The sequence below is a fragment of the Oryctolagus cuniculus genome, chromosome 13 (assembly GCF_964237555.1).
Source record: "Oryctolagus cuniculus chromosome 13, mOryCun1.1, whole genome shotgun sequence".
Lineage (NCBI taxonomy): Eukaryota > Metazoa > Chordata > Mammalia > Lagomorpha > Leporidae > Oryctolagus > Oryctolagus cuniculus.
Genome location: NC_091444.1, coordinates 34,596,060 through 34,610,711, shown reverse-complemented (window position 1 = coordinate 34,610,711; position 14,652 = coordinate 34,596,060). Strand labels below are relative to the sequence as shown.

The window sequence follows — 14,652 nt, the reverse complement described above, 5'->3', positions numbered from 1 at the left end:
ATTTATTTTTAACTGACATTTTAAAAAACTGTACATGTTTTTGGAACTCTATGTGATATTTCAGTACAGGTATCACTGCTTAATGTCCTATCAGGGTAATATATCTACCTCCTCTAACATTTCTTTATGCTAAAAACATTCAAATCCTTTTTTTTTTTTTTTCTTGGAAAGGTATACAATACATTACCATTATCTAAATTCCTCTTACTGTGTAAAAGAACACCAGACCTTTTTATACCTGTCTGGCTATAACTTAGTTTCCATTAATCACCCTTTCTCCATCCCTCCCTGCCCACTGTGCTCCTGTCTCTGCTAAAGACCATTATACTCAACTTCTATGATCAACTTTTAATATTTTATATATGAGTGATACCATGCCATGCTTGGCTTTCTGTGCCTAACTTACTTCACTTGACATAATAACCTCCAATTCCATTCATGTCATTGCAAATGATGTCTTTCTTTTTGATGACTGAGTAGAATCCTGTTATATGTATGTATCCCATTTTATGTGTTCTTCAGTTGATGGATGATTAGATTATTTCCATTTCTTGGCTTTTGAGAATAATGCTGCAATAAACATGGGTCTGTAGACATCTCCTCCACAGACTGATTTAATTTCCCTTGGATATATAAAAATAGTGGGGTTGCTAGATCATATGGTTCTATTTTCAATTTTTTGAAGAACCTCCATACTGTTTTCCAGGGCTGTACTGATATTCATTCCCACCAACAATATGCAAGTGTTTCCTTTGCTCTGCATTCTCACCAGCACTTGTTAACTTAAGTCTTTTTGATAATAGTCTTTATCACTGGAGTGAGATATCTCATTGTGGCTTTAATTTACATTTCCCTGATATTAGTGATATTGAGTGTCTTTTTATGTAACTGTTGGTCATTTTTATGTCTTTTTTTGAGGAATGCCTAGTTAAATATACTGCTTGTTTTTAATAGGATTATTTTCTTTTAATTTAAAAAGTGTTTGTTTATTTGAAAGAGAGTTCAAGGAAGGAAAGGAGGATGGATGGATGGATGGATGGATGAATGGATGGTTGGAAGGAAGGAAGGAAGGAAGCTAGCTAGCTAGTTAGCTCTGTCTTCTGTTTCTTTTCTCAAATGCCCGTAACATCCAGGGCTGAGCCAGGTAGAAGCCAGGGCCCTGGAAATCAACCTGGGAATCTCACGTGAGTGGCAGGGACTCAAGTACTTGAAAATCATCTGCCACCTTCCAGTGTGCATATTACCAAGAAGCTGTATCAGAAGCAAAACTAGGAGTTTTCTGACATGGGTTATAGACGTCCCAAGCAGCAACTTAACTCTAGTGCCTAAAGTCCACCCCCTGCCCTCTCCTTTTGGTTTGAGTTCTTTTTTTTTTTTTTTTTTTTTTTTTTGACAGGCAGAGTGGACAGTGAGAGAGAGAGACAGAGAGAGAAAGGTCTTCCTTTTGCCGTTGGTTCACCCTCCAATGGCCGCCGCTGCAGCCGGGCGCACCGCGCTGATCCGATGGCAGGAGCCAGGATCCAGGTGCTTTTCCTGGTCTCCCATGGGGTGCAGGGCCCAAGCACCTGGGCCATCCTCCACTGCACTCCCTGGCCATAGCAGAGAGCTGGCCTGGAAGAGGGGCAACCGGGACAGAATCCGGCGCCCCGACCGGGACTAGAACCCGGTGTGCCGGCGCCGCAAGGTGGAGGATTAGCCTATTGAGCCACGGCGCCGGCCTTTGAGTTCTTTATATATTCTGTTTATCAACCCTTTGACAGATGTGTAACATGCAATATTTTCTCCTATTCTGTGGGTTTTCTCTTTACTATGTTGAGTGTTTTCTTTGCTATGTAGAAGCTCTTTAGTTTGTCTAGTTTTGCTTTTGAGGTTGATGTAAAAAATCTTCGCCCATCCCAATGGCTTAAAGCATTTTTGCAAGTTTTCTTATAGTTTCAAAGTTTTAAGTCTAAACAATTATACTCTTAACTTGTCCTAGTACAAAGTACTAGGCATAACTTTGCCCTAGTACAAAGTAGAGTCCTATGGCTCCAGCTGCTCAGGCTTACATTCAACCAGCATCACTTGTGGCTATTTGTAGAGGCAGAGGCCACAGGCTGTGAGTCCAGTCAGTAGCAGATGGACCACAGCAATGTGGGCTGCACTGGTCTGGGGTCTTTAATCAATATATATAGATCTTTAATCAATTCTGAGTTGAATTTTGTAAATGGTGAGGGATGGAGTCTGTGTCTTTCCTTCACATGTGAATATGCATAGTGTTTTCCCCACACTATTTATTGACAGCAGTGTCCTGTTTCCAGTGTATGTTTTCAGCTCCTTTTGCAAAAAGCATTTGGTTATACATGTGTGGGTTTACTTTTAGGGTTTCTGTTCTATACCATTGTTCTGTATGTCTTGTTTTTATACCAATACCATGCTGTTCTCTAAATTAATTCATTTATTTGAGAGAGTGACAGAGAGTGAAATCTTCTATCTGTTGCTGGTTTGTTTCCCAAATGTCCACGACATCTGGGGTTAGGCCATATTGAAGCTTAGCCAGGAACTCTAGAGGATCTCCCTAATGTCTCCCATGTTGGTGGCAGGAACCCAAGTATTTAGGCCACCACCTGCTGCCTCCCAGGTGCATTAGTGGAAGTTGGATTTGAAGCAGAGGTAGGACTTGATCCCAGTACTCTGATATGAGATACAGGTGTCCCAAGTGGCAGCTTAACTTGCACCACGATACCCACCCTTGTAATATATTTTAAAGTTAAGTGAGTACAGGCATTTGGCCTAATGGATTAACATGCCACTTGGAATGTCCATGTCTCATATCAGTGCTTGAGCTTGAGTCCTGACCCTAGTTCTGATTCCACCTCCATGCTAGTTATCATCCTGAGAGGCAACAAAAGATGGCTCAAGGACTTGGGTCTCTGCCATCTGTGACATGGAAGACTAGATTGAGTGTATGTGTTGTTTCTTTGCTCTTGCAACTCTGAGGATCCTCCCTTTATTTTTAATCTTGGAGAACTTGATTATATGTCTTGGGATATACCTGGTTCAGTTGAATCTGACTTGTGACCTTTGACCTTCCTGTACCTGGATAATTGTATAGTCTTTAGATTTGTAATTTTTTGTTGTCTGTTTGAATATACTTTAAAAAAAAAAAAAAAAAAAAGATTGGGGCCGGCTCAGTGGCGCACTGGGTTAATCCTCCGCCTGCAGCGCCGGCATCCCATATGGGCGCCAGTTCTAGTCCTGGTTGCTCCTCTTCCAGTCCAGCTCTCTGCTATGGCCTGGGAAAGCAGTAGAGGATGGCCCAAGTGCTTGGGCCCCTGCACTTGCATGGGAGACCAGGAAGAAGCACCTGGCTTTGGATCGGCACAGTTCCAGCCGTTGTGGCCATTTAGGGAGTGAACCCACAGAAGGAAGACCTTTCTCTGTCTCTCTCACTGTTTTTAACTCTACCTGTCAAATAAATAAATAAAGCTTTTAAAAAAAGATTTTTTAAAAAAAGATTTATTTATTTATTTGAAAGGCAGAATTACAGAGAGGCAGAGAGAGTCTTCCATCCACCGAGAGAGAGAGAGGTCTTCCATCCACTGGTTCACTCCCCAAAGAGCCGAAATGGCCAGAGCTAGGCCAATCCGAAGCCAGGAGCCAGGAGCTTCTTCCAGGTCTCCCATGAGGGTTTAGGAGCTCAAGAACTTGGGCCATCATCTCCTGCTTTCACAGGCATAGAAGAGAGCTGGATTGGAAGTGGGAGCTGCCCATCCATATGGGATGCCAGTACTGCAGGTGGCGGCTTCACTTGCTACACCATCGCGCCAGCCCATCTTCGAATATACTTTCTACTACTTTGGAATTCTCGAGTTTCTCTTGAACACCTACTAGGTATTTGCTTTTTTCATATTATCCCAACATATCTGTAAGCTTCCTTCACTCCTGGAGCTCACAGTATCCCCAGACCAGTGCAGCCCACATTGCTGTAATCCATCTGCTACTGACTGGACTCACAGCCTGTGGCCCCTGCCTCTGCAAATAGCCACAAGTGATGCTGGTTGAATGTAAGCCTGAGCAGCTGGAGCCATAGGACTCTACTTTGTATTAGGGCAAGTCCAGAGGTTTCACCCATGTGTATTGTCCCAGAGATGGAGATAGGATCAACTCAGTGTTGGGTTTTTCCAGTTCAGCTGTGAGTCCCAAGACACAATCTTGCATTTCCTTACTGTTGCTCAAGTATGGGGGAAGTCTGATCAAGGCAGTCCATTGTCTACCCAGGCCAGTGCTAGGCTATGTCTTAGCTTGGTCTCATAATCATTAGGCCCTGAGCAATCTTGGGCGTGCATGCAAGGTCCCTGTGAGCCTAGTGGTGATACACACCAAGACAAGTATATTCCACCAGGACATAGGTCTCCTCCTGATCCCAGGCAACCCTGGAAGCTCTGTCAGTAGCCTGAGGCTTGAGGCCTTTGGGTTTATCAGGCACTGGCTTTCATAGCAGCAGTCTGGTTCTGAACTCCAAGGTAAGGTCTTAAGCCCTCTCTCAGGTTCTACTCCCACAGGCTCAAGTCTTGCTGTGCGTCTCTAGAGGGTTGGGGAAGGGGCAATGAAGGTAGTCCTTTAGATGCTTGGCTAAAGAGGGTCTAAAAACTCAGTCTGCAGGTACAAGCCTTGGGACAGTGGCTGTAGAGGGTAGGGAGCCCTGTCAGGCACTGCTTTTGTTTTTAAGACTATTTATTTGAAAGGCAGAGTTACAGAGAGAGGGAGAAACAGAGAAAGAAACAATGGGTTATTAGCCCCTGCTTTCCCAGGCACATTTGTAGGGAGCTGGATTGCAAGTGTAGTAGCTGGGACTGTTGGGGTCCAAAAAAAAGCCCACTGCCCAAGGAACGACTCCAAGAGACTTTTTCTCTCATGCAACCAGAAAAGGGTTAAATTTATTGATCCAACATGTTGGGGCCCTCTGACAAGGACAGAGGAGCAGTGAGGAACTACAGCATAGGGTTTATAAAGGCAAAAACCGCAAAATCGGGAGGAGGGAGAGAATACACGGTTGCTAAGCAGTTGCTAAAATCTTACAATCAGCAATTATGATCTTAAGACATAGACAAATCACATCTTCATTATTAGCCCAGGTAACCCAGGTGCCTTTAAGCTTGAGCAATCATGCTAGGGGGTTTTTGTGCGTTGCCAAGGGTGATGTAGTGCACTGCTATTGTCCGACTATTTGAGATCATAGTTTTAGACCAGAGTCTGGCAGGGCGGGGGGCGGGGGGTAGCTTTCCCAGAATGCAGTCTCAAGTGCTCCAAAATGGAGTCCCTACTGTCAAGGTGCTACTTTACTCTGTCTTATTTTCACACCTGCACCAGGAAGGCCCAAACCTGCAAGCTTAAGCTTAACTTTTTACACCCGCACATATACAATTTTAACTCTTCAGGACTTCAGCCAGCACTTGAACTGTCGCTTATATGGGATGCTGGCATCATAGGCATTAGCTTAACTCACTGTGCCACAGTGTCAGCCCCTAGACACTGGTTTTTATCATGACAAGACTGTTACTGGATTTGAAGTCTAAGGTCTGGACATAGACACTCTGTATCTGCCAAAGGGGAAGCAAGATGTCTTTTCCCATGCTGAGCTACTGAGAGCTGGGTGTGGGGGTTAAAAAGACAACTCTTTCCTTGATGCTTTCTTCAGTATTCAGTTTCCTGTTGTTATTCTGAAGCCACATGCTGTGGTCTCTCTCTTTTCCAAGCTCTTATGAAGGTAACCTGAACATCCCCTTATATGCATTGATTTCAATTTTTTCTGCACTAAATAAACTTACATTTTATTTGCATTTTTCATGAGCTTTTTTAAAAAGATTTATTTGTATTTATTTGAAAGGCAGAATCACAGAAAGAGAGGGAGAGACAGAGATCTTCTATCCACAGTTCACTTCCCAAAATTGCTGCAACAGCTAGGGCTGTGCCAAGTCAAAACCAGGAGCCTGTAGCTTCTTCCAGTTCTCTCACTTGGGTACAGGGGCTCAAGCACTTGGGCCAACCTCTACTGCCCTCCTGGGCTCATCAGCAGGGAGCTGGATGAGAAGTGGAGCAGCCAAATATCCAACCAGCACCTATATGGGATGCCAGCATCACAGGAGGCAGCTCAACCCACTTTGCCACAATGCCCACCCCTGTCATGAGCTTTTAAAAATAATTTGTAGGTTATAGGGGCAATTTTTGCAAAATAAAAATAAGAAGACAGACCACAGAAAATACAGGAAGTCCCTAAAATATAGACCTTTTAAAAAATACAATTTGCGTGTAATATGACTTGCAGTTCCACTACCCCCTGCACAACCCTTGGCCATAAACCAGTAGACAAATTAAAGTTCTTAGCTGACACAGGTGAAAGTGGGTTAGTAGAAAATGACCGCCTGATAATCATTTTGGATTTTGTTAGTTCTGTATACAATCAGGTGTGAAAGTAAAATTTTGCTTGCTTTCTTGCTTTTTAGGGCAAAACAGAATGAAAGATACTATCCTTTATTAATCATAGTGAATGTAACATTACATTTTTGTGAATAAATTTTATAGTCCCTATTTCTGATGGAGTTTTATTGTACTTTTACTTATGTGTTGAATATAACTAGGCCACAGAGGTTAGTATCATTTATTATTTTATATCATATTGTAGAGAAATACAAATCATTGACTAATTCAGTAGATAAGCATGTGGTTTTGTTTTGTTTTTAGGGAATGTGTAACTAGTGCTCTGTGTATCCCACTAGCAAGTCAAAAGAGGTAAGTAGCCGAAATAGGAATCACCTGCTTTCCCTGCTTTGCTTTATGAAGTATTAAGATCACAAATTTTGTTTGTATCAGGAGTTCCACTGGACGTCCTGACTGGACCTGCATCGTGGTGGGTTTTACTTCAGGTTACGTACGTTTCTATACCGAGGTGAGTTGAGTTTTTAGCAAATAGTGACTAGTTGCTTGTGATAATTATGCATCTCCATTAAACTGGTGGTGACATCATACTTGCTGCTTGGAAATGTGTTAATGTTTTATGGGGGTGGAGGCTGGAACAGGCAGTGAAATGTTCTAGTAGAAGATCAAGAGAAGAGTATCTGGTGTTTTGTTTTCCTGGAGAGAAAGTACCTGGTATCCATGGAAAACTGTTGGGGAAATAGTAATCTCTGCCTGGCCAGACCTGTTGGTTCAGCTTTATTAGGAAGGAAACAAGCAAGGCCTTTCTCTCTGCTTCCTCCTAGAATGGTGTACTCTTGCTTGCACAGCTTTTGAATGAGGACCCAGTGCTTCAGCTTAAATGCAGGACCTATGAAATCCCCCGACATCCTGGTGTGACTGAGCAGGTATCATAAAAAGTTAACAGTGGCAGTACTCTGAAGCATTTCTCTCCTTTATTGGGTCGAAACTTAAAGATATCTGTCTTGTGATGCAGGTAGCCAGGCTGTCATATTCTAGAAATGTAATCTATTTTAATATAGAATTTTTGCTTTTACTTATCTTGTGAAATATTATATGTTTAATTCTACAATAAAATAAGACTCTTTAAAAAAAATTTTTTTTTTTTTTGAGAGACAGAGTTCTCGTCTGCTGATTTACTTCCCAGATGCCCACAACAGCTGGGACTGAGACAGGCAAAATCAGAAGCTAAGAACTCAATCTAGGTCTCCCACGTGGATGGCAGGGGCCCAACTACTTGAGCCATTGCTTGCTGCCCGCCAGGGTCTATATTAGCAGGAAGCTGCAATTCAATACCGGCACCAGAGCCAGGTATTGAATCCAGGTTCATCAGTATGGGACACAAACCTCTTAACTACTAGACCAAATATCCACCTCAATAAAATACTTCAGTTACAAGTCAATACAAAGTTTATTTATTTATATATTTTTTAAATATTTATTTATTTATTTGAAAGAGTTACGCAGAGAGAGAGAGAGGTCTTCCATCCAATGGTTCACTCCCCAGTTGGCCACAACATCTGGAGCTGCGCCAATCTGAAGCCAGGAGCCAGGAGCTTCTTCCCAGCTTCCCACGTGGGTTCAGGGGTTCATGGACATGAGCTATCTTCCACTGCTTTCCCAGGCCATAGCAGAAAGCTGGATCAGAAGAGGAGCAGCCGGGACTTGAACCAGCGCCCATATTGGATGCCGGCCCTACAGGTGGCAGCTTTACCCACTACGCCATAGTGCCGGTCCCAATAAAAAGTTTCTTATTTTGAAAATTTGCTAGTGATGTAGGCAAAAATGTGATATTATATAACAGCATTTTTTTTATTTGGAGTTACCAGAATTACCACAGTAGAATGAATAAGTTCTGGTATTATTATTAATAGTACTACTACTTTTTAATCATTTCCCAGAAGATAGGCTAAGTTTTTGTTTATAGTAGAAAATATTTTATATTCTTTGAAGATTTTGACTGAGAAAATAATACTGGTTAATATCTATGATTTTCCCTCCCAGGTGATACATAAGATTTTGATATTTCACAGTCAGAATATAATTGTAGAGTCAGTAAAACAAAGCAATATGCTTTTATTTGTTTTGCAATGAACATAGAGCCATACAATATGCCTTCCTTTTCTTTTTACTTCCTCCAAATGGTTTCAGGTAAGCATGTATATATTGTATGCATAAGTAAATTTCAGTTGCATGATAGATGGCCAGGAGCTACAGAAAAAATTATCTAGTAAGAGAGACTAGACTAATATATATTAATGTGTATGAGTTAATCAGTAACGTAAAGCAGTGCCTACTTAATTGCTAATATATATGCACACTAATTTGGTACAAGTGTAAAGAAGGGGGAGCTCAGTTAGAACTAGGAGAATAAGAGAAAGTAATTGATGATGTGAGATTTGAACTAAGCCTTGAACAACAAGTGTAGAATTTAATTAAATAATGGGAAGGGGGGGGCTGTTTTAGGTGATCCTGGGAAAAATGCAGGGAGATTTAAATGTATAACTTTTTGTACTAAAAAGGAAACCTATGTAGAAACTAGTAATAAGAAAGTGATGAGTAAGGGGGTGGCGCTGTGGTGCAGTGGGTTAACGCCCTGACCTGAAGTGCTGGCATCCCATATGGATGCTGGTTCGAGACCTGGCTGCTCCACTTTCGATCCAGCTGTCTGCTATGGCCTGGGAAAGCATTAGAAGATGGCCCAAGTCCTTGGGCCCCTGCATCTGCGTGGGAGACCTGTAAGAAGCTCCTGGCTCCTGGCTTCAGATTGACGCAGTTCCGGCCGTTGTGGCCAATTGGGGAGTGAACCAGCAGATGGAAGACCTCTCTCTCTCTCTCTCTCTCTCTCTCTCTCTCTCTCTGCCTCTCCTTCTCTCTCTGTGTGGCTCTGACTTTCAAATAATAAATAAATCTTTAAAGAAAAAAAAGAAAGTGATCAGTAATCAGAATGGCCAAATTCTGAATAAATTTGAAAGCCAAGTGAAAATCATAATTGATTCAGACAATGAAAGAAGCTGCCGGGGTGCCAGATTCTGTCCCGGTTGCCCCTCTTCCAGGCCAGCTCTCTGCTGTGGCCCGGGAGTGCAGTGGAGGATGGCCCAAGTGCTTGGGCCCTGCACCCCATGGGCGACCAGGATAAGTACCTGGCTCCTGCCATCGGATCAGCGTGGTGTGTCAGCTGCAGTGCGCCGGCCGCGGCGGCCATTGGAGGGTGAACCAATGGCAAAGGAAGACCTTTCTCTCTGTCTCTCTCCCTCACTGTCCACTCTGCCTGTCAAAAAAAAAATAAAAATAAAAATAAAAAAAAGAAAGAAGCTGCTAAAGATTTAGGAGAGGAAAAGAGTGTAATCACAGGTATACTGAAGGATTCTCTGCTGGGTGAATTTGGGTTGAGGGAGGCTGGAATCAGGGAGGCTGGTTATCTGATTTTGTAGGTTATCTAGTATATATGTGGAGTGCTGGAAGCCAGGACTAGAATCGTTGTCAGGAGAGAAAGGATCAGTACAAAAATTATTCTGAAGGCATAATTGACAAGGCTGTTATTATCTAGATATGTAGAAATTAAAATGAAAAATGAGTTACAGATGTATATGTCTCTAATTCATCCTGGGAGGGAATTGCTTCGGCAGTGAATAAAAGTGATTAAATTTGGCTTTGGATATGTTGAATTTTAGTTCATGGTTAGAAAATGAAGATACTAATATTTAATGATACAGAACCAATTAATATAGGCATAGAGTAGGTTGGGAGATGATAGTTGAAGACATACCTAATGAATGAAATCTTCCAAGTGAAGAGTATAAGAAAATTTAACTGCAGGATAAAGATTTAAGTCTTAGTAAAATTTGTCTTAAGGTAATATCAAGTGAAATGAAGAAAAAAAAAGAAGCATATGGAAATTTAAGAAGATAATCTGTGACTTGAACATAATACCTCTTTTTTTAATATCTGTTTATCTGAGAGGCAGAGTTACAGAGAGAGGGAGACACAGAGAGAGAGAGGGCCTCTATCTGCTGGTTCACTCCCCAAATGACCACAACACCAGAGCTGGGCTGACCCCAAGCCAGAAGCCAGGAGTTTCTTCTGGGTCTCCCATGTGGGTGCAAGGACCCAAGCACTTCGGCCATCTTCCACTGTTTTCCCAGGTCATTAGCAGGGAGCTGGGTAAGAAGTGGAGCAGCTGGGACTCTTAACTGGTACCCATATTGGATACCAGCACTGCAGGCGGAGACTTAACGTCCTACGCCACAGCGCCAGCCCCCATAATACTTCTTAAAAGCTGTTTTCCATTTTCTACAAATTTACTAGGTGATGATGTTTCCTTAAACACTTTAAACTTGGCTATATCTGTAGTACACTTTTCAGAACTGGTGAAAAGATACAACATTTAAATGCTTACATGCTATTTGCTATGCAAGCCAAGAAAATCATCTTTTAACTAAACAACCATTCTTTTTGTTGTTGTTGTTGTTGTGTTTTTATTTCTATTTTTTAGTTTTTTTAAACTTTTATTTAGTAAATATAAATTTCCAAAGTACAGTTTATGGATTACAATGGCTTCCCCCCCATAACTTCCCTCCTACTCGCACCCCTCCCATCTCCCACTCCCTCTCCCATTCCATTCACATCAAGATTCATTTTCAGTTATCTTTATATACAGAAGATTGATTCAGTATAGATTAAGTAAATATTTCATCAGTTTGCACCCACACAGAAACACAGAGTGTAAAATACTGTTTCAGTACTAGTTATAGCATTACTTCACATTGGACAACACATTAAGGACAAATCCCACATGATAAGTAAGTACACAGTGACTCTGTTGTTGACTTAACAATTTGACACTCTTGTTTATGGCATCAGTAATCTCCCTAGGCTTTTTTTTTTTTTTAATCTTTTATTTAATGAATATAAATTTCCAAAGTACGACTCATGGGTTACAATGGCTTCCCCCCCCATACCGTCCCTCCCACCCACAACCCTCCCCTTTCCCACTCCCTCTCCCCTTCCATTCACATCAAGATTCATTTTCGATTATCTTAATATACAGAAGATCAGCTTAGTATACCTTAAGTAAGGATTTCAACAGTTTGCTCCCACACAGGAACATAAAGTGAAAAATAATAGATGATTTTTTTAAATGATGATGAAATCAGATCAGACCTATTGTCATGTTTAATCCCAGTGAGAGTCAAGTTGGGAATTGATAATTTCTTTTTTTTTTTTTTTTTTTTTACAGAAGATCAGTTTAGTGTACATTAAGTAAAGATTTCAATTGTTTGCACCCCCATAGAAACACAAAGTGAAATATACTGTTTGAGTACTCGTTATAGCATTAAGCCTCAATGTACAGCACATTAAGGATAGAGATCCTACATGAGGAGTAAGTGCACAGTGACTCCTGTTGTTGACTTTACAAATTGACACTCCTGTTTATGGCATCAGTAATCTCCCTCTGCACCAGTCATGAGTTTCCAAGGCTATGGAAGCCCCTTGAGTTCTCCGACTCTTATCTTGTTTAGACACGGTCATAGTCAAAGTGGAGGTTCTCTCCTCCCTTCAGAGAAAGGCACCTCCCTCTTTGAAGACCTGTTCTTTCCACTGGGATCTCACTCACAGAGATCTTTTTGCCAGAGTGTCTTGGCTTTCCATGCCTGAAATACTCTCATGGGCTTTTCAGCCAGATCCGAGTGCCTCTAGGGCTGATTCTGAGGCCAGAGTGCTGTTTAGGACATCCGCCATTCTATGAGTCTGCTGAGTATCTCACTTCCCATGTTGGATCACTCTCCCCTTTATTTATTCTATCGGTTAGTGTTAGCAGATACTAGACTTGTTTATGTGCTCCCTTTGACTCTTAGTCCTTTCATTATGGTCAATTGTGAACTGAAATTGATCACTTGGAATAGTGAGATGGCATTGGTACATGCCACCTTGATGGGATTGAATTGGAATCCCCTGGTATGTTTCCAACTCTACCAATTGGGGCAAGTCAGCCCGAGAATGCCCCAAATTATACATCTCTTCCCTCTCTTATTCCCACTCTTATGTTTAACAGGGATCACATTTCAGTTAATTTTCAACACTTAAGAATAACTGTGTGATAATTACAGAATTAAACCAGTCATATTAAGTAGAACAGACAAAAAAAAAATACTATGAGGGATAATGTATTAAGTTGTCCATTAGCAGTCAGGGCTATGCTGATCAAGTCACCATTGCTCATAGTGTCCATTTCACTTCAGGAGGTTTCCTTTTTGGTGTTCAGTCAGTTGTCACCGATCAGGGAGAACATATGGTATTTGTCCCTTTGGGACTGGCTTACTTCACTCAGCATGATGTGTTCCAGATTCCTCCATTTTGTTGCAAATGACTGGATTTCGTTGTTTCTTACTGCGGTATAGTATTCTAAAGAATACATATCCCATAATTTCTTTATCCAGTCTACCATTGATGGGCATTTAGGTTGGTTCCAGGTCTTGGCTATTGTGAATTGAGCTGCAATAAACATTAGGGTGCAGACGGCTTTTTTGTTTATCAATTTAAACTCCTTTGGGTAAATTCCAAGGAGTGGGATGGCTGGGTCGAACGGTAGGGTTATATTCAGGTTTCTGAGGAATCTCCAGACTGATTTCCATAGTGGCTTGACCAGTTTGCATTCCCACCAACAGTGGGTTAGTGTCCCTTTTTCCCCACATCCTCGCCAGCATCTGTTGTTGGTGGATTTCTGTATGTGAGCCATTCTAACCGGGGTGAGGTGAAACCTCATTGTGGTTTTGATTTGCATTTCCCTGATTGCTAGTGACCTTGAACATTTTTTCATGTGCCTGTTGGCCATTTGGATTTCCTCTTTTGAAAAATGTCTATTGAAGTCCTTGGCCCATCTCTTAAGTGGGTTGTTGGTTTTGTTTTTGTGGAGTTTCTTGATCTCTTTGTAGATTCTGGTTATTAACCCTTTATCTGTTGCATAGTTTGCAAATATTTTTTCCCATTCTGTCGGTTGTCTCTTCACTCTCCTGACTGTTTCTTTTGCAGTACAGAAACTTCTCAATTTGATGCAATCCCAATAGTTGATTTTGGCTTTGGCTGTCTGTGCCTCCCGGGTCTTTTCCAGAAATTCTTTGCCTGTGCCAATATCTTGAAGGGTTTCTCCAATGTTCTCTAATAACTTAATGGTGTCAGGACGTAGATTTAGGTCTTTAATCCACGTTGAGTGGATTTTTGTGTAAGGTGTGAGGTAGGGGTCTTGCTTCATGCTTCTGCACGTGGAAATCCAGTTTTCCCAGCACCATTTATTGAATAGACTGTCCTTGCTCCAGGAATTAGTTTTAGATCCTTGATCAAATATAAGTTGGCTGTAGATGTTTGGATTGATTTCTGGTGTTTCAATTCTGTTCCATTGGTCTATCCATCTGTTTCTGTACCAGTACCATGCTCTTTTGATTACAACTGCCCTGTAGTATGTCCTGAAGTCTGGTATTGTGATGCCTCCGGCTTTGTTTTTGTTGTACAGATTGCTTTAGCTATTCGAGGTCTCTTGTGCCTCCATATGAATTTCAGCATCATTTTTTCTAGATCTGCGAAGAATGTCTTTGGTATCTTGATTGGGATTGCATTGAATCTATAAATTGCTTTTGGGAGAATGGACATTTTGATGATGTTGATTCTTCCAATCCATGAGCATGGAAGATTTTTCCATTTTTTGGTATCCTCTTCTATTTCTTTCTTTAAGGTTTTGTAATTTTCATCGTAGAGATCTTTAACGTCCTTGGTTAAGTTTATTCCAAGGTATTTGATTGTTTTTGTAGCTATTGTGAATGGGATTGATCTTAGCAATTCTTTCTCAGTCATGGCATTGCTTGTGTATACAAAGGCTGTTGATTTTTGTGCATTGATTTTATATCCTGCCACTTTGCCAAACTCCTCTATGAGTTCCGATAGTCTCTTAGTAGAGTTCTTTGGATCCTCTAAGTACAGAATCATATCGTCTGCAAAGAGGGATAGTTTGACTTCTTCTTTCTCAATTTGTATTCCTTTGATTTCTTTTTCTTGTCTGATGGCTCTGGCTAAAAATTCCAGAACTATGTTAAATAGCAGTGGTGAGAGTGGGCATCCCTGCCTGGTGCCAGATTTCAGTGGAAATGCTTCCAACTTTTCCCCATTCAATAGGATGCTGGCTGTGGGTTTTTTATAAATTGC

The 14,652-nt window shown here is 41.4% G+C and overlaps 1 protein-coding gene across 4 annotated transcripts in view; it reads left to right on the top strand.

The window, feature by feature from the left end:
* RAB3GAP2 (RAB3 GTPase activating non-catalytic protein subunit 2) overlaps positions 1-14,652 on the top strand; it is a 114,138-nt gene that overhangs the window by 40,623 nt on the left and 58,863 nt on the right. For all 4 annotated transcript variants that reach the window (XM_051820585.2, XM_070055336.1, XM_051820587.2 and 1 more), the window contains 3 exons: positions 6,724-6,771; positions 6,853-6,928; positions 7,242-7,343. In XM_051820585.2, the coding sequence (XP_051676545.1) occupies positions 6,724-6,771; positions 6,853-6,928; positions 7,242-7,343 (226 nt within the window). The remainder of the gene's footprint in view (positions 1-6,723; positions 6,772-6,852; positions 6,929-7,241; positions 7,344-14,652) is intronic.